The 20297-nt window shown below is 36.8% G+C and overlaps 3 protein-coding genes across 3 annotated transcripts; 1 reads left to right on the forward strand and 2 right to left on the reverse strand.

The window, feature by feature from the left end:
• Positions 1-7333: 7333 nt before the first annotated feature.
• On the reverse strand, positions 7334-8300 carry LOC133820970 (anther-specific protein BCP1). Its single transcript, XM_062253519.1, has one exon. It carries the CDS (start codon positions 8050-8052, stop codon positions 7717-7719), a length of 336 nt encoding a protein of 111 aa, XP_062109503.1. The 5' UTR covers positions 8053-8300; the 3' UTR covers positions 7334-7716.
• Positions 8301-12322: 4022 nt separating this feature from the next.
• LOC133822260 (T-complex protein 1 subunit epsilon) lies at positions 12323-15826 on the forward strand. Its single transcript, XM_062254538.1, has 9 exons — positions 12323-12672; positions 13066-13384; positions 13724-14072; positions 14311-14443; positions 14574-14626; positions 14718-14820; positions 14977-15143; positions 15232-15345; positions 15474-15826. The coding sequence occupies exons 1-9, from the start codon at positions 12474-12476 to the stop codon at positions 15642-15644; spliced, it is 1608 nt and encodes a 535-aa protein (XP_062110522.1). The 5' UTR covers positions 12323-12473; the 3' UTR covers positions 15645-15826.
• A 1643-nt stretch (positions 15827-17469) lies between these two features.
• On the reverse strand, positions 17470-19499 carry LOC133822261 (probable pectate lyase 5). The gene is made up of 4 exons (XM_062254540.1): positions 19295-19499; positions 18439-19176; positions 18196-18334; positions 17470-18098 (listed from the first exon to the last, which is right to left on the reverse strand). Exons 1-4 carry the CDS (start codon positions 19402-19404, stop codon positions 17877-17879), a joined length of 1209 nt encoding a protein of 402 aa, XP_062110524.1. The 5' UTR covers positions 19405-19499; the 3' UTR covers positions 17470-17876.
• Between the last annotated feature and the right edge of the window lie 798 nt (positions 19500-20297).

A 20297-nucleotide genomic window follows, 5' to 3' on the forward strand; every position in this document is an offset into this window, starting at 1 on the left:
TGTTCTCTATTTATCTTTTCTGCTTTGTGGGGTTTGTTTCTTGCTTGCGCACATAGACTGTACGGCTTAGAACTATGTGGATTGCAGGTCATGTTGATCTTAGTTTTACACAGGGAAGATTTGTTATCACAGTTGTTTCTGTTTGTGGTGGTTGGATTGCATGCCCTCTTTACAATATGAAAGTCATTCTTGATTATTGACTAAAAGTTGGCCTTCGACATCTATTGTTGAGATATGTTATAAGTTGTGATTCTTCGTGTGTGCGTTGCTTGCTGTTTTATCTACAAAATAACTGGGAATTGCTGAATTTTGTCATCATTTGTTGTTTCACTGAAGTATCTATAGGATTGATTACTGGAATGCTAATAGAGAATCTTCTGTTGAGTTCCATTTCTTTTATCTTGTTAATAAATCTCAGGAATAGAATATGAGTTAGTGTCTTGGCAGAAATCTTATCTAATATCCTTCTGATCGTCATATCCAGGAAATAGGGTGGCGACTCTTTCTTTTAATGAATGAATCAGCCTTTGCTGATTATATGGTGGAAGAATTATTACATTGGATGCCTTTATTGGATTTCTCTGGTGATGGATTGGATCTGCCAAGTGTGTTTTAAGAAGCCTTGACTGTTTTCAGTTTCACCTTGTTTTCCTGAAAGACCACCTTAAAAATATGTACTAGGGCTCCTGCAACACAAAATTTAGAAAGAATATTTATGAGCTCGTTCATATGTGAATGAAAATCTTCTCATGTATAGTCTAGTGTGAAATGATTTGTATTAGTTTCATATGTAATGGCACCTCTTTCTTGCTTTTTCTAATCTCCCCTTGTATTGGGCTTAACAGAGAACTTGTAAAAGTCTTGTACTGATTTTGTACTTCCACAAGTAAGTGCCATTTCTTGCATTTAGATGGAAAGTTGGTGTCATCAATGAAAAGCTAATTGTAAATTATAATTGTCACAATGAGATATGTACAGCCTCACATTCTCTTAGACTAATGTACTTCACCAGAATGTGAGTTTCAGGGATGTATTTTCCTTCTCAATATTTTTGGTATATATGTTTTGTAATATGAGATGTAGTTGAGTTTAGGGATCAAGAGTTATGAGTTGAAGTTTCACTGTAAATTTAGAAGACTGAAATGACTATTTCCTCCTTAATGGAGGCTTTGTTGTTGAATATTTACTCTCTTTCTATTCTCAAAAGAGAAGATTTTTTTTTTATTGTATTGTTTTTTGAGTTACTAAAGTGTAGTTTCTGGACAAGTCTGAAATAGTTGCACAGGAGATACACTACTTGCCTTGTCTCATAATGTGCAGTACACTGGTTGATAAAGAAATGAAGAAAGTTGTTCTCAATTTCAATGTTGTTGGAATACCAGTTGTGCATACCATCTCTCTCTTGTTTTGGTTTGTAATTCTCGTGTAGACAGATTGATGAAATAGAAATAGATTAGTGCTGTTGTTTGAATTGAACTCTATCTTCATTCTGATTTGATGTCATGATTGTTCATTTGAAGTGAATTGAAGTGTAAGTTTCACACAATTGGCCAAAGAATTTCATACTAAAGAAGAGACTATAGTAGTAAAATATTTCACCATTTCAATCTTAAGCTGATTTTCACCAAGCCAGTTAGGTTTTCAGCTTAGCATTATCCTGATAGACTTCCCTGCAATTTCAGATAACCAAACAACAAACAAACCAGAAAAAAAAAACAACACAGAACAGAGAAAAATGGAATGATATATATTGAAGTCTAGGTGTCCGAGAGCCTAGTCCCTCCCACTTACTGAATACACTTTTTTCACACCTTTAACTAAGACAAGTCCCCTTTTTATATCCCTACCCCATCACAGTAGGTACACCCTCCCTTACAATAACATTTCTCTCATAACTAACTCTGCTCACATTTATTCTCTACTGCTCACCCTCACGTTTACCCTTATACTTCCTAGAGTAAACATAGGTGATCGGTGGCCTATCAATACCGCCCCCTAAAAGCTTCACCTTGTCCTCAAGGTGAAAATGAGGAAACTGGTGTTGTATGACGTCAAAGTCTTCCCATGTTGCTTCAAAAACTGGGAGGTTACGCCATTGAATGAGAGCTTGTGGCTGTTCCTTGTTGGTGCCAGGTCTGACCTCCAAAACAGCCGCTGGTTCCAGCATCCATTCGAGCTCTTCAGTCATTGCAGCGGGCATTTGTGTTGCTGTCTGGTTTGGTCCCAAGGCTGGGCGAAGAAGAGAAACATGAAAAACAGGATGGATAGTTGCTGCTGGAGGAAGTTGCAATTTATATGCTGCTGCCCCAACCTTGGAAATTACTGGGTACGGACCAAAATACTTGGGCGCCAGCTTCTCATTCTTACGCTTCGCTAAACTTCGCTGCCTATACGGTCTGAGCTTCACATAAACCATGTCGCCAACTGCAAATTGAAGATCCCGCCGTTTCTTATCTGCCTGATGCTTCATTTTCTGCTGAGCTCGCTGGAGGTTTTGTTTCAGCAAGGACAGAATATCATCCCGTGCTTGCAAAGTCTGTTCTACCTCTGAAACACGCGTACTAGCAGGCTCAAATCGCAGCAAAGGAGGTGGATCTCTGTGGTATACTGCCTTGAAGGGAGTCATGCCAGCGGAGGAGTGAAAAGATGTATTGTACCAGTATTCTGCCCAAGGGAGCCAACGTACCCACTGGCTGGGTTTGAGGCTAACAAAACAGCGCAAATACGTCTCTAGGCAGCGATTAACCACTTCCGTTTGGCCATCCGATTGAGGATGATATGCCGTGCTTTGCTTCAGCGCCGTGCCCTGCAACCTGAAAAGTTCCTTCCAAAAAAGACTCAGGAATATTTTGTCTCTATCGGAGACAATAGATCTTGGAATCCCATGTAATTTCACCACCTCTCTAACAAAAACAGCGGCTATAGTAGTTGCTGAATATGGGTGACGCAAGGAAATAAAATGGGCATACTTGCTTAAACGGTCCACCACTACTAAGATTGAATCAAACCCGTTGGACAGTGGTAATCCTTCTATAAAATCCATAGAAACATCCTCCCAAATTTGCTCCGGAATAGGCAGCGGTTGTAGCAAACCCACTGGGGTCTGAGCAAGGTACTTGTGTTGTTGACAAATCGAACATTCTGTGACGAATTTCTGAACATCCCGACGCATTCCTTTCCAATATAAGTCCGCTGACAGCCGCTGAAACGTTTTAAAAACCCCTGAATGACCCCCTAGCTTGCTGCCATGATACTCTTGTAGAAGGAGAGGGATGAAAGGAGATGATGAAGGAAGAACCAATCTGCCTTTAAACTTCAAACACCCTTGCACCAGTGAGAAACCCCCACACGGCCTCCCTAGAGACAGTTCTTGAAGTATCTTCGCTAAGGCTGGGTCCGTCGCCACATGTGCTTGCAAATCGGGAATGGAGATCAAGTTAGGTGCTGAAATGACAGCCAAGGCAGCGTCATTGCACACTCTAGACAAAGCATCAGCAGCTTTGTTTTCCAATCCGGGCCGGAATTGAATGTCAAAATCATAACCCAAGAGCTTAGTAAGCCACCTTTGATGTTCCATTGCCACCAACCTTTGTTCCAACAAGAATTTCAAACTCTTTTGATCCGTGCGCACTAAAAATTTCCGACCCAACAAATAAGGCCTCCATTTTTGAATAGCAAGCACAATCGCCATCAACTCCCGTTCATAGACCGATTTGGCCTTAGCTCTTGGTGATAAAGCATGGCTGAAATAAGCTATAGGGCGGCTGTCTTGCATAAGAACCGCCCCTAAACCTCCTCCCGAGGCATCCGCCTCTACTACAAATAGTGCGGAAAAGTTGGGAAGTGCCAAAACCGGTGCCGAACACATCGCTGCCTTCAAACAACCAAACGCTTCCTCCGCCTCTTGTGTCCATCCAAAGGCATCCTTTCTCAATTGGTCCGTCAAAGGTCTTGCTATCCCACCATAACCCTTCACAAACTTGCGGTAGTACCCCGTCAAGCCCAAGAATCCTCTCAATGCTCGTATATTCTTGGGTGTTGGCCACGTTTCCATGGCTGAAATCTTGCTGGGATCCGCTGAAACTCCTTGGGCAGAGATAATATGGCCTAAGTACTCCACCTTTTCTTGAGCAAATAGGCATTTCTTTTGATTGGCATAGAGTTGATGTTGTTGTAGGCGTGCTAGGACCAAGTGAAGATGGTGGGTATGCTCTTCCAAAGACGTACTATAGATCAAAATATCATCAAAGAACACAAGAACAAATTTCCTTAAGTACTCCCGAAAAACGTCATTCATGAGGGCTTGAAACGTGGCCGGCGCGTTTGTCAACCCAAAAGGCATAACTAAGAACTCATAGTGACCTTCATGAGTTCTAAAAGCTGTCTTCTCCACGTCCTTGGATGTGACTCGAATTTGGTGATAGCCCGACTTGAGATCTAACTTGGTAAAGACCGTGGCACCATAAAGCTCATCCAAGAGCTCATCGATCACCGGAATAGGGAATTTATCAGCCACCGTTTCTCTGTTCAAGGCCCGATAATCAACGCAGAAACGCCAACTCCCGTCCTTCTTTTTTACTAACAAAACCGGGCTAGAAAATGGGCTGGTACTTGGGCGTATGATGCCGGCATTGAGCATTTCGCGCACTAACTTCTCAATTTCATCCTTCTGAATTTGTGCATAACGATAGGGTCTAACGGAAATCGGTCCCGACCCTGCCTTAAGGGTGATAGTGTGCTCACGCCCATGGCTAGGAGGCAACCCCACTGGTGTGCAAAAAACCTGACGAAACTGGTCCAACAAATCTGTAATCATCGGTGGCAGCTGCTGAGTGTCCACCTCCTGTCCCACGGCCACGTGCCCAAAATGAACCCAGAACCCATGAGCTTCCTTCTCTGCCGACAGTATCATCGCCTTAAGGGAAATAGGGGATTTGCACAAACTCGGATCTCCTTGTAGCGTCACCCACACTCCTGCCATTTCAAAACGAATAACCATTGTTTTCCAATTAACCTGCATATTTCCCAAGGTTTCCAGCCACTTGATGCCCAAGATCACGTCTGCCCCTCCCAACTCCAAAGGCAAGAAATCAGTCACCACCCGTACTGCGCCCAAATCCAATTCCACCTGAGCACACACACCTTCGGTTCGCACCTTTCCCCCAGTACCCAGCAATACACCATAGCAGGTTGTAGCTGTAATCGGAATGCCCACTTGAGACACCACATCCATGGAGATGAAGTTGTGAGTGGCGCCGCTGTCGACTAACACCGTCACTGGTCGTTGTCCAATGTGGCCTGCCAATTTTAAGGTATGGGCGGAGGAAATGCCCACCAAAGAATTAAGAGATAGCGTTGCCAAAGTCTCCTCCACCACCTCTGTTTCGCCGGAATCCGGTGATTGTGGCAGCGACTCTTTTGTGCCCCCGCCATCATCCTCGTCTGTAATCAACAATATTTGTAATGCTCGTTGGTCACACTCATGCCCCCTATAGAATTTCTTGTCACACTTGAAACAGATTCCTCTAGCTTTCTTCTCTTGATACTCGGCCTCCGTGAGACGGCGGAAAGGTGGCGGCGACCTCGACGGCGGCGTGGTGGTCGGCCTGGTGTTGGTGGCTGCTGGAAACGATTGGTGACGTCCTCCCTGAGTGGCTGGCGGCATAGATCGTGTAGACAAACCAGTTAGGGTTTGTCTAAAATTCTGATTAAAATTTGGGCCTGATTTCTGCAAACTGGGCTTCGGGTGTGGGCCTGCCATAAACAATTGTTGCCCCTCCTCAACTCTCTGTGCTGTTTCCATTATTTGGGCCAGGCCTAGAGGTTGTAAAATATGGAGAGCAGCCTTGATGTCATCCTTCAGCCCACGCATGAAGCTTCCCTCCAATATGTGCTCTGGAACGTCAGGAACACGTGAAGCTAGGATCTCCCACTTCGCACGGTACTCCTTCACCGTCGACTGCTGGGTCACAGAAAGGAACTCTTCCGACAGAGACCCGATCGGAGCAGCTCTAAATCGAAGGATGAGCAACCTCCGCAGAGTTGCCCAAGAAGTAATAGGACGCCTCTGATTCTCCCACTGAAACCAAGTCAGTGCATCTCCATCTAAACTGACTATGGCCGTCTCCAACATCATAGCTTCAGTCATGCGAGTGAGTAAAAAATAACGCTCAATGCGATAAACCCACCCATCCGGATTCTCCCCCGAAAACAAGGGCAACTCCATGCGGAGGGGGCGAAAATCTGGGCCCATATTCACCTCGGATTGGCCGGCGTCCATGGTGGCCACTGGTGGCGCGGCGGCGATGATTCCAGATGCGGTGGTGGGCTGTGCAGTCCCGTAGGACGCGGAACAGTATCTCGCAATGGCCCTTCGTCCCCTGCCCGAGACGATCGATCTCGACTTCCCCCTGTGAGATCGGCTTGCTGATTCCCCTGAGCTTGCAACAACACAGTCAGATGTGCAACCAGATAATCCATCTTCTTCTCCATAGCCGGCAACCTCTGCACTTCTTGCTTCAACGACTCCAATTCCTTAGGGAATTGCTGAAATTCAGTTCTAACGTCGTGCAATTCCCTTTGAACTCCCGTCTGAATTTCTTCCAGCCTCTCCTCCAAATTGTCAAACTGTGAATCCCTCTTAGGTCCCATGGAAGTCGGATTGCTCTGATACCACTTTGATAGACTTCCCTGCAATTTCAGATAACCAAACAACAAACAAACCAGAAAAAAAAAACAACACAGAACAGAGAAAAATGGAATGATATATATTGAAGTCTAGGTGTCCGAGAGCCTAGTCCCTCCCACTTACTGAATACACTTTTTTCACACCTTTAACTAAGACAAGTCCCCTTTTTATATCCCTACCCCATCACAGTAGGTACACCCTCCCTTACAATAACATTTCTCTCATAACTAACTCTGCTCACATTTATTCTCTACTGCTCACCCTCACGTTTACCCTTATACTTCCTAGAGTAAACATAGGTGATCGGTGGCCTATCATATCCATGGCAAAATGGCCAGGATTTTAGGTGTTTTGGTCTTACCTCTCTTTTGATGCAAACTTGTAGTAAGCTATCTTGTTTTGCTGGCCATTGTTATTTTATTATGTAGCTTTTGTTGTTGTGATCACTCAAAAAATTTACAATAGATAGTTTAGAAATGTTGGAGATGTGGCATAAAATCTATGCCTTTGGTGAATATTTCTTCTTACAAATTTATTTGGGTGTAAAAATTCTTTGCTGGTAGAGTATAGGTTGGGTTGATTTGGGTGAATATTCTTTGCTGGTATCTTTTTACAGGGACATAAACTTTGAATTTGTGTTCTTTATCCATGTTTGACTATGGATATTTCATCACATAATGTGATTATATTTCATAAAAGTATAGTATATGATCGATCATAACAAAGTAAATAAATATACATATTTTTTATTCTTGTTCAAATTTCAAATCAAAATCATATGTATGTAGCTAGCTGCATGCATGAAGAGGATATTTGACAAAATGGTAGAAAAGCTTCTCTATCTTTCCTAGCCAGAAATTCATATGGTATATTATGAAAAGTTATAAATATACTTACACTATTAGTTTAGTTATACAATGTTTTGAGACTAGTAATTATGAACAATGTTTCAGAGATTGCAGCAATATTAGATGATCTCAAGAGTAAGTGTAGGTATGAGTAATATCTGCATGTAAATCAATTTTTGCTTAAAATAAAAAGCCAGCAACCAGGGCAACAGCAGCAGTGCCCGAGGCAGCAGATAGCGCCACGAGGCCACTTGCTCCACCTGATGGAGAATCAGTTGGAGAGAATGCACCAGGAGGAACAGGTCCACCAACGGGGGCCTCTGCAACGTCGTCCGCCTGCCCATCTCCATCTGTGTTTCCAATTTCATTGTCGTTGGAGGGTCCAGCGGCTGGGAGAGGAGCGGCTGCCGCTGCAGCACCAGTGCCACCCTTGATGATCTCGCTGTTTCCATCGGCGGAAACCAACCCGACAAAGGCAATGGCAAGGAGAGCCATGATAACTACAGGGCGTGCCATTTGTTGTCGTCTTAAGAAACAAAGAAAGAATATGATATAATGTAGCTGGTTCTCTCAGGCAGAGTAGAGAAACAGCAGAGCTGTACGAGGATGATGATTGGTAACGAGGTTTCGTGATCTGCATGAGTTTATATTATTAACAGATATGAGGGAGTTTGGTTGGTTGGAGACACCATAGACTGCGCTGCGTGCTACGAGGAATGCCGTGGGGTTGACAAGGTTTGTTAATGCTATGTTTAGTAAACTGCCCTATATGAGTCGTGTTTAGTTCTCCATTTCTCTGTTTTTGTCTTTTTACTCTCCACAATTTATGGAAACAAATATAGTTTTACAGGTAAGAAAGAATAATAGTTGAATCAAATTCTCCTTTAATCAACTAATTCTTTCCAATATAAAATAATTTTTTTTAAAAAAAATGTTGTATGGTCTAATATTAACATCATGCCAATCACAAACCCAAATTTATTTATCGTAATAATCTATGAAGACTTTAAAATATGAGCTTGCTATTTTGCAATTTATGGTGCCCAACACCTTATAGTATGATTGTTGTAGATTAATATTGAGTCCTGCATATTTTAATTTAAAAATTAAACTATGTGAGATTTGATATTAAATTATATTAATAACATATGTAACATTAAGTAGTGTTGGTAACAATACTCTTAAAATAACGAAGGAGAGTGCATTTTATAGTTGAAAAAATTACTTTGATACTTAGTGACTTTTTTCACAATTTTTTTTACAGTAAACCATAAAATATAGTGGTGTAGTTTACAAGAAAAAGGAATTTACAAAAAAAATAAAAAGTCGTATGGTCTATATATTAACATCGTGTTAATCAATTCTATTTTTAGAATATATTTTTAAAATAATAAGTTAAAATTGAAATAACTTAATGTGACCGATAGTGACCATTGGAGTTAGAAAAAAAGTAGTTTTGTTTTTTACTATTTAGTGCTTTTTGTGACAAAATTTTCATACTAAAAGGGCTCATTTGTGTTATCAACTCGTGAACAGTTTTTGGTGCGGTTTTTTTTATGATCGTGTATATTGTAGTTATTTAGAGTATCCTGCAAATTTTCAGAAAATTCTAAATAATTTACATTGCCGAAAACTAGTTTAAAAACAGGTTGTTGCACGCGTGACTAATTTTTTTATGCGCGTAGAAAATAACATATTTAAACCTAGTTTTCGGCACTGTAAATTATTCGAAATTTTCTGAAAATTTGCAGGATGCTCTAAATAACTACAATATACATGGTCATAAATAAAATCGCGCCGAAAACTGTTCACGGGTTGAGAACACAAAAGAGCCCTACTGGTATGACTCTTTTTGAAGTCCCTACCATATAATACTCCAATAATAAAATATAGTGGTGTATTTTACTAGCAAATACAGAAATGTCACATATCTTTAATTATAAATTTATAATTTTAAAAAGTAAATAGTAATTGTGAAATTAATCTTTTCTGAGTAGAAATGAAAAGTTTACATAAATATTAGAAAAATAAATATAGTTTCTATATTTATGAGAAAAAATAATAATTATACAAATAAGTTTAGAAAAAAAAAATGTTAATTCCATAAAATATAAAAAAATAGATTATCATGTTCATAAATACATAAAACTCTCTCTCACTCTCTCCTCTCTCCCTCACGATATATTTCTTTTATCCTTTCTTCCTCTCTCTCCTCCCCTATTTGGTTCTCTCATCTCACCCCTCCACCGCCGATGCTACCTTTACTCCCGCCCGACACAACGATGATGACGCATCTCCACCCCCGCCCCTGACAGTGACGTACCTCCGCCCCTCTAGTTCTTCATCTTCTTCTTCAGATCTACTTTGATTTTTATTATCTTTGTTGTTCTTCTTCTTCTTCAGATCTACTTTTATTTTTATTATCTTTGTTGTTGTTGTTCTTCTTCTTCTTCTTTTTCACATTAGGTTTTGCCATTTCAAATATGATTTTGCAATTTATATTTATTTATTTTTTCCTTCTAAACCTAACCGGTTACAGTCACAATCTGTTATGATTTATGGATTTTTTTTCTTCATATCTGTTTAAGTAACGAGGTACAATAACGTCTGATTCTTTTTATTCATATTTTTTTAGATCTAGTTATAACCAGTTACAATAACGATTAATTTAGATTTATTTGTTTAGATCTGATTTTGTTTTCACATCTGACTAAGTAACCAGGTACCATGGTGATTGATCCCTTTTTTTTTAGATTTGAATTTGTAACCAGTTCCGATTATAACCAGTTTATATTTTTTGTTTGTGATTCTATTTGTTTCCAGGTCTAGCTAAGTAACCGGTTACAATTGCAACTTATTTTTTTCATATCTATTTTGTTTTTCAGACCTAGTTGTAACTAGTTACCTTCACGGTCAACTTAGTTTATTTTTTTCATATTAGTTTTTTTTCTTCCAAATCTCACTAAGTAACCAGTTATAATTCAATTGATATTTTGATGATGGTACATTACTGAAAGAATCAAATTTATTTTTATAGTTGTAACTAGTTACTACAACACCACTAAAAAAATCAAACTGATTTTTATTGTTATAACCAGTTGCCACACATTACTAAAAAAATTGACAGTGGCACATGATTACTATCACAAAAAAAAAATTAAAATTGTTTTGATAGTGTTAACTAGTTACTGCTGCTAAAATATTGATTGAAGATGATAAAAAATGAAAGAAAAGAAGAAGAAATGAGAATAAAAAGTATGGTGATGACGATCTCAGATTTTTTTCTTCAAAGAATTATGTAAAAAATATACTTTATAAAATATGAATGATAAAAAATAATACAAATAGATTAAAATTATAAAAATAATCTTCAAATATATCAAAACTAACTACTAAAAATATATAAAAGATAAAATATGGTATACAAATATATGGGAAAAAAAAACTCCCATAAAAATGTAAACAAACAAAAGATATACCATAAAAAAATTAAAGAAAAAAAAACTGCCATATTTTTCAAAATTTAAGAAAAAAATCCAATATTTGATGTAATTTCCTTATAAAAATTCCAAACAAACAAAGTAGTGTTATTTACAAGTATTTTTCAGTTTTACATTTTTCATTTGGTATTTACATTTATACGGTTTATTTGTGAGAGAGATACAGGGGATGGAAAATTTAACAATGAGCTTCTTGTTAGAATCACTGCCTTATTATTTATTTGTAATGAGGAAGTACAATAAATAAGAGGAAGAAAACTTTACTTTCATATACATAACTATAATAATAAAAATATATATATTTTGACAAATAATAAATAATGTTGGTAGTAAATTACATAATTGCACCAATAATAGTAATAGTAATAATTTCATGAGGTAAAATATAATACTAATATATACTTTGGTTGATTTTGAATATATGAGTAGTTGTTAGGTTGATACTTAGTTGATTTTTTATCGAGAAGAATGTTTTTTTGTTTGTGAGTTTAGTATATTTTAAGTTTTTTTTTTTTTACATTTTAGTATGTAGTATGTTGATGTCTAGTTGATCCGAGTTATATTTTAAGTTGATATCTAATATATATTATTTTTTATTTAGTATATTTTTGGTAAATATAAAAATTTTCAGTTTTTTTTTTATTGTTGTTGTGTAAGTTGATTTTGGGTATATGTTTAATTTTTTTTAATTATATTTTGGGTTGTTGTCTAGTTAATTTCTAATTAAGTAAATTTTTATTTTTTCTTAATACATTTTACAATGCAAGTTTTTCAATGTTATTTTTTTATATTGTTATTTTTTAGTTTATTTTGGGTTTATGTTCAAATTTTTTGAGATATATTTTTATTTTATTTTTTTGACACATTTTACAATACAAAAATAAGTTTTTTCAATGTAATCTTGTTATTGTTTTTTAGTTTTTTTTTTAATGCAATGTGTTGATGTCAAGTTGATTTGCATGTGTTTTTCAACACTATATTACAATAGAGTTGATGTCTATTGATTTTAAGTTATTTTCAAAATTGTAGTGTTGTAGGGTTGATGTCTAGTTGAAGCCGTATTTTTGTAATTATGAAACATTAAAATTATTTTTTTGAAAATTTGAGTTAGTAAAATTGAAAAAAAAAATTAGAGGTTGTAAAAATGTAAAAAAAACATAAAAATGTGTATTTATGAAAAAAACCCATTAAAAGCTTGGCCACTAATACTTAGCCCATAAATTGAGAGGAAGGCCCAATATTGAGTCGCCCGACACACAAAAGATGAGGTCCAAAGTTCAAACCCTAACCGAAAAGCGGAGCGAGGGAGTTAGGGCTTATGAAGAAGATTGGTGAGTACGAGACAGTGAAGTAAATCAGAGTGGTGAAACGAACCAGCTTTGCTCGAATTCTCTCAAAGCTTCCACATAGTAGTGGGAGACCTGGAACAGAATCGCCATGGCGCTGGCTTTCGATGAGTACGGAAGGCCATTCATAATCATCAAAGAGCAGGAGCAGAAGACCAGATTAAGAGGCATCGATGCTCAGAAGGCCAACATTTCCGCTGGTAAAGCCGTCGCTCAAATCCTCAAGACCTCTCTCGGTCCCAAGGGCATGGACAAGATGCTCCAGAGCCCCGATGGCGATGTCACCATTTGTAAGTTTCGCTCTTTCTCTCATTTGGCGCTGCTTATTCAGCGGAAAGTATGTGGATTTCTCATTTCTGTAAATAGTGGGTTTATTAGTGTTTGATTTCTTCGTGATTTACTTTGTGGATCTATTTTGGTAAAGACCCAAATGTGAAACAATCAGTAATTTGGAGTTGGTGTCTGTAAATATCTGGTCCCTTGGCATAAAGAAGGCAGGCGTTTCAAGCTATATGATCCCTTACTTAAAGATGGGTAGCTCTGTTTAGAAGTTATTAGGTTGTTTTATCTGTAGGAGACATCTTGAACTTCATGATCTGTTACATAAACCCTAAACCCTCTGTCTAGCAATATGTTAAGTTTAGGCTAACCCTTTTTGTCTTTTTTGGATCCTATTTATGAAGCAAATGATGGTGCAACAATTTTGGAGATGATGGATGTTGACAACCAAATTGCAAAATTGATGGTCGAGCTGTCGCGTAGTCAGGATTACGAAATTGGTGATGGGACAACTGGGGTTGTTGTTTTGGCTGGTTCACTTCTGGAGCAGGCTGAGAGGCTACTAGAACGTGGTATTCATCCAATTCGAGTTGCTGAGGGCTATGAAATGGCCTCAAGGATAGCTGTTGAGCATCTGGAGCGAATAGCTACTAAATACGAATTTGATGCATCAAATATAGAGCCTCTAGTTCAAACTTGTATGACCACATTATCATCAAAGATGTAAGTATTGTGATTTTATGATGGTTTGTTGACGATTTGCTTTGCTAACTTTGTAGTTTATTGGACATCATGATGTGATTGAAAATATTTCCATCTTTTTGTTATAATGTTTGTCTTGCTGGTTGGACATGGTTTTGCTAAATAGAAGTAGAAATTTTTGGTTGCACAATGCACTGTTATTGGTGTGGTAAACTTATCCAACCGTTGTGGTAAATTTTAGTCAAATTTCTATTGTAAGCCATGGAACTGAATAATCATATTTTATTCATCTCTTTGATATAAGTGCTTCTGTTACGTATTTTTTTTATTGGGAATAATACTATCTTTATAATCTTGCAGTGTGAACCGGTGTAAGCGTGATTTGGCTGAGATTGCTGTTAAAGCAGTTCTTGCCGTTGCAGATTTAGAGAGGAAGGATGTTAATTTAGAATTAATAAAGGTGGAGGGTAAAGTGGGGGGCAAATTGGAAGATACTGAGCTGATATATGGAATTATTCTTGACAAGGATATGAGCCATCCTCAGATGCCTAAGCAAATTGAAGATGCTAAAATTGCTATCTTGACATGCCCCTTTGAGCCCCCGAAGCCAAAAACTAAACATAAGGTTGACATTGATACTGTGGAGAAGTTCCAAACTTTACGTGGGCAAGAACAAAAGTACTTTGACGACATGGTTCAACAATGCAAGGTGACATTGCCTTTTTTTTTCCTGTGGTCATATCATTTTTTAGTTATTGATGAAAAACAAGGTCTTTACATTTATTCTTGTAGTTGCACTTTGATTGCCTTGTCTAGATTTTATGGGATTTATGATCTGTTTCATCTGCTTATGCAGTTGGTTGTAGTTTTTATTGTTGCTATGTGTACACTGAAAGACAGATTTTTTTTTCATTATATGTGTATAATTTTTGTTTATTTATTTTCAGGATGTTGGTGCTACCTTGGTAATCTGTCAATGGGGTTTTGATGATGAAGCAAATCATCTTTTGATGCACCGAAACTTACCTGCTGTAAGATGGGTTGGTGGTGTAGAGTTGGAACTGATTGCAATAGCCACCGGTGGGTCTCATTTAAATGATATATAGTTGAATTTATTCATATATTTTTCAATTGTTTTCCCACTTAATAGATATCATTAGCTTCTTTCTTTGGCTGTTTGTTTGAATTACTAATTGTAATGCCCTTCTAGGTGGAAGAATTGTGCCAAGATTCCAGGAGTTGACTCCTGAGAAATTGGGAAAGGTACATTTGGATTCTTTTCTTTCTTGCATTATTTAATTACACGTTGGTCAACAATAATAAACAAAATAAACTGTTCATTTTTTAAAATTAGGCTGGAATTGTTCGAGAGAAAGCATTTGGTACAACGAAGGATCGAATGCTGTACATTGAACACTGTGCAAATTCAAGGGCTGTAACTGTATTTATCCGTGGAGGTAGGTTTTTTTATCATGTTGCAATGCCACTGAATTTAGTTTTCATATAATAATTTGGAGTTGGGAACTAATGGATGGTGAATAAAAGAGATAAAAACCATCTTGAAGTATTTGCATTTGGTAATCTTACACGAGGTTTTGTGGTTGACACAATAGGTAACAAAATGATGATAGAGGAGACCAAGCGTAGTATCCATGATGCATTGTGTGTTGCTAGGAATCTTATTCGTAACAATTCTATTGTCTACGGTGGTGGGTCAGCTGAGATATCTTGCTCAGTTGCTGTAGAGGCAGCCGCAGATAAATACCCTGGAGTTGAGCAGGTTAGAAGAAAATTTCTTTCTTGTATCTTTTTCTAACTGTACGATCCTTTACATGTACTCACTATTTTTATTCTTTCTCCTATCACAGTATGCTATCAGAGGATTTGCTGATGCTCTGGATGCTGTACCTATGGCACTAGCGGAGAATAGTGGTCTCCAACCCATTGAAACGCTGTCTGCCGTAAAATCTCAGCAAATCAAGGTAAATGGGACAATCTTACCTGGTTTTAGCTTTGCCTTGCATGTTTCGTCTCATTCAAATATCACCTTATGATCTTGACCTGTTACTAGTGGCATAATATCTATCTCCGTTCTGGTTTTGGTTTTCAGGAGAACAATCCCTACTGCGGAATCGATTGCAACGATGTTGGCACTAATGACATGCGTGAGCAGAATGTTTTTGAGACACTCATTGGAAAGCAGCAGCAGATCTTGCTGGCTACACAAGTTGTGAAGATGATATTGAAAATAGATGATGTTATCTCCCCTAATGAGTACTAAGTTTTGGGCTTTTATGATAAATGAAAGGTGCCTTGTATGGTTCACTCGGCATGAATGTGGTTTTCTTTACAGAGTGACTTTTTGACAATATTTGAATTTGATGGATACTTGGTTGCTTGTAGTAGCTTTTTTGAGGTGGCTTCATTGAAATTTTATGGCATTTGCTACTCCTTTTGTGTTAATAGACTGTCACACTTTTTTATTATTGGCTATCTCAACTTCTGGTTAGGGATGACTTATGGGTATCAATGATCATTCAGGAGAAAAATTTCATAATTATTTTTTAGATTTAATTTTTATGTGTTGCGTATAATTTTAGAGTAATTAAAAAAACGACAAAAAGTTTGAAAAACGACAATAATTGCAGAAAACGCATAAGCTTGAAAAACGACAGTATTGAGGAAAACGACAACAACTAAGAAATGACAATATTTCGAGAATAATAATAGAATAAACCGTATTTACAAAAACGACAATACATTGACAAAGATGGTAATTTTTCTCTCTGGTCTTGGCTTGGCCCCTCCTTTGATAGCAGCAGAGCAGCAAGCCTCTCAGACTGAGGCCTCTCTCTCTCTCTCATCTCTGCCTCTCTCAGTCTTACAGTGTCAGCAGCAGCAGCAGCAGCAAGCAACCCTCTCGGCCTCTCTCTATCTTAGTCTCACTCACGGCACGGCAAGCTTAAAAACAAAGCTTTACCCTCCATTTCTTTTGGTGTGAATCTTGGACTTTAAATTTCATTCCATTTACTATATTGTTCTATTTTGGTATGGAAATTATGAAAAACATAGACTTTTATTGATACTCATTTGATTTAGTTAATCTTTTTTCTTTTTATTCTGTTATAATCAATGCATATTATGACTCTTGTCTTCCTACTTCTGTGTCGGTTCGTCATATACATTTTTTTACCAAGAAAAAGAAAAACACAGTAAAAATATTTGGAGGGTCCCATTAATCTTATTAAGATTAACTTTGGCATAATTTCTTTTGTGGCTTTGGCCTAAAGTGGAGTGGTGCTTTACAACTGATTGGCTCTTTTGGATTGCCTTTCCATTCCATTAGTTTCAGTTTTGTTTTGTTTTGTTTTGTTTTTCACATTTTTTCAAGGAGATTCTCAAATCTTTCATTATTATGCTGCTGCTGCACCTGTTTGTAGAATGTAGATAGCCTCACTCCATTCACATATCAGTTAACTAATTGAGATTCTGTCTTTTTCTACAATCTTTCTACTATTATTTTATCTCATTTAATGTCTTTTTTGTTTGTTTCAATAAAAATAAAGGCCTCCCACTTCCTCTTTTTCTTGTATTTTGTCCTCTTCTCATTCTTCAAATAAGTTCAAGAAAGGGATTGCATATATAATACAAATCAAACAAAGCTCAAGTTCAATTTTTTTAAAGATTTTGATGACATAATTTAGTTCTATATGACCCTCTGTGTTGGTAGTGATGACATAGAATTTCATGTAATTTGTCTATTTATTAGATTCAGCACCAAAATTTAATCTTCTTTTATATGAACTTGTTGTATTAAGAAAAACACAACTATTCATCGTTTTCTGGTGTTTCAACTCTGCCGACGATATATTGCTATTTATGGCATTTGTATGGTAATGCTAATATTGTTGAGACATTATTAGGAGTCTTGTTGGGGTCATTTATAGCAACTGAACTGAATCTGTGGTTTGTTGGGTACAGAAGCTTTAATGGTGGGAGGCTTTAGTTGTTAGTTGTTATTAAATACTAGGACAAACAACATCTCATACTATTACTACAAAATCAAAGCTTTGTTCTTATAATAAGTTTCTCAATAACATCTAGAGTAATCAACACAACCCCAGAAGTATATATGAAGGCATTAATTCAATGAAACATTGTTCTTCAACAAGAGAAAAAGAAAGGAAAAAAAAAAGAATACATATATAATCAACACTTTGGCTATTGTTTCTTACAACCAAACCCCATATTAAATGGAGGGTTATTTTTTAGAAAGAAACAAGCTAAGGTTGTAAAAAGCTTGGAAGTCAAATTTGATATACAAGAAGATATAAGTCCAAACTCTATTACCTTATACTTACAATTAAGTAGATTTGTAGTCATCACTTTTTTTTTTCCTTCCCACAAAACTTTACCATTATTGATTACTATAGACAAAAAGTTGGAGCCTTAATATATATATATATATATATTATAATTATATATAAATGTATTATAAGAAAGTAATTAATGATCAACAACGAGAGCCCTTCCTGCACCTAAGTGTGCCTGCTCCAGCTGTGATTGTACTAACAAGAGAAGATGGTCTAGCAGCCAAGCTTGAGGCCTTGGCATAGTTAGAAGAAGCTCCTGCCCCAGATCTTGTGAAGAAGGCACCATTTAAGTACAAGTCTCCTTCTGATCTCCAATTCCAATTCTTCCACTTGCCTTGAGGTGCATCTTCATGCTTTGTAATCTGGTAAAAAAAGGACCATTTTATGTTACTACTACTACTACTACTTTTATAGCCTCAAAGAAATTAAGTCAAAAGAATTGTATTATTATTATTTTACCTCTTTGCTGAATTTATCATTGGGAGCAAGAAATCTATTGCCTTGGCTGTTGATAGTAGGAGAAGCACTTCCACCAATAGCATACATTTTCCAATGAGTGTAATCATTATTCACCACATGAAAATACCCATGTCTACATCTGCAAGAAAACAGAGCAAATTTCAGCACAATCCCATTTGCTATCAGGTCTTAAAATATTGATACAAGAGTTTAATAATTAATTAAAAAAAAATCATTAAATACCTTGGCATTCTCTGGACAAGTCCTTCACCAAAATGGTTAAAAGCAATAGTAACTTGCATATTCTTGTCTTGTTTGTAACTATCACTGTGGCCCAAGAGCATGACCTTGTTATGATGTGTCATGTAATTACTAGAGATAGTAATGGCTGTGGATCCATGAATGGCATCAATGAGGCCATCACGGCAATTGGAGAGAGAATTATGGTCAACCCAAATATGGCTACCACCAAAAATCGAAACCCCATCTCCATCAGACAAAGTCCTCCACCCATAATGGCTAGGAGAGTCTCTAACATAGGCATTACCACCTTGTTTACAGTCATGAATGTTGAGACCATGGATGATAATGTTTGTCACAAACTGAATGGTGATGCATGGTCCACCAGCAATGTGAACACTGGCTCCTCTCCCATCAATGGTCTTGAATGAGTTGACCATGAGCTCTTGTTTGAGCTTGATCACCATGTCACGTTTGAAAATGATCCACAATGGCTCATCTTGGATGGCACCATACCTGAGTGTGCCTGGCTTGGGGCTCACAGGGTGGTCACTGGGGTCAGTCACCACATATATCTTCCCATCTCGGCCACCAATGGCGTGTTTTCCAAACCCAATGGCGCAATCAGCTAGTCTCTTGCGGTTCTTCTCCCAATTGGGGTCACATCTCCAACAGTCATCAATGGGGTTACCTGTTCCACAAGATAAAAAGCCTAAATTCCTTCTAGACTCATTAAGGCTCCTGCAACAAAATTGAGATTTATAATTATAGTTACGACGTCACATTAATTTGAAATAATGTGTTCTTTTGGTACAATAATATAATATCACATATATTAAAATGTTGTTATTATACTTACTTGTGTACTTCTTGTACTACGAGTTCAGGGTCTTCAACTACTGGGGAAGAGGAAATGAGAGTTGGAGCTAGAAAAAATAGTAGAAATGAGAGCACTGCCATTGTTGCCATGACAACTTGTGAGGATTTTTCTTTGAGAGAGAAAAGAGAGTGAGAGAGAGCAGAGATTCTTTAGTGATGAAAATTGAGAAAAGGGTGTGTGTTTATATAGGGAATAATCAATAAAAGAAGCCGATTAAACAATATATATATTCTATTGGGGTCCACTAGTTCCATGATTTCTCCATTAAATCGGTTCCATTACATTGTTTGGCCGTTAAGCAATCTATCTATGTTAAAAATATATCCATGTTAGTGTGTTAGAACTTGTGGTTTAAAGCTCAAATTAAGTCTTTTCCATGAAATTAACCAAAACTAACTAATAACCAATAATTATTAATGAGAAAAATACATATATAGTGAGATTCATTTAGGATAAAATTGAGAGTTTTTTTTTTCAAATCTACAATAGTTAACTATACACACCGACACTTTTCACTTTGAATTTTTTTCATTATTGTCGGTGTGTATATGGTTCACTACTATATATAGTGCTGAAAATTAATGTATATATATATATATATATATAGAGCCCCTGCTTTCTTATCTCTTCTATATATTATTATTATTATTTATTAAATTTATAATATTGTATTTTTCACTAATATAAAAACACTCAATAATCTCATAGTACTAGCTAGCTTGCATTAAAATCACATTAGGTAATAATGTCACTTCTTAATGGCAATTATATATCCTTAAAATTACTCTTAATTAATCGGTATGCTTTATTAGCTTCTATTTTTTAGAGCGATACCATATTAATGGTTTGTATCTTTTTGTTTTCTTTTCACACCTTTAGATTATTGCATTCCATTTATAGATTCTTTCATAAATGAGGTTTGGTAGACCACAATTTTTATAAATATATATTGAATGAAAGGCCGAAATAATTAATAAATTTT

The sequence above is a fragment of the Humulus lupulus genome, chromosome 3, assembly GCF_963169125.1.
Source record: "Humulus lupulus chromosome 3, drHumLupu1.1, whole genome shotgun sequence".
NCBI lineage: Eukaryota > Viridiplantae > Streptophyta > Magnoliopsida > Rosales > Cannabaceae > Humulus > Humulus lupulus.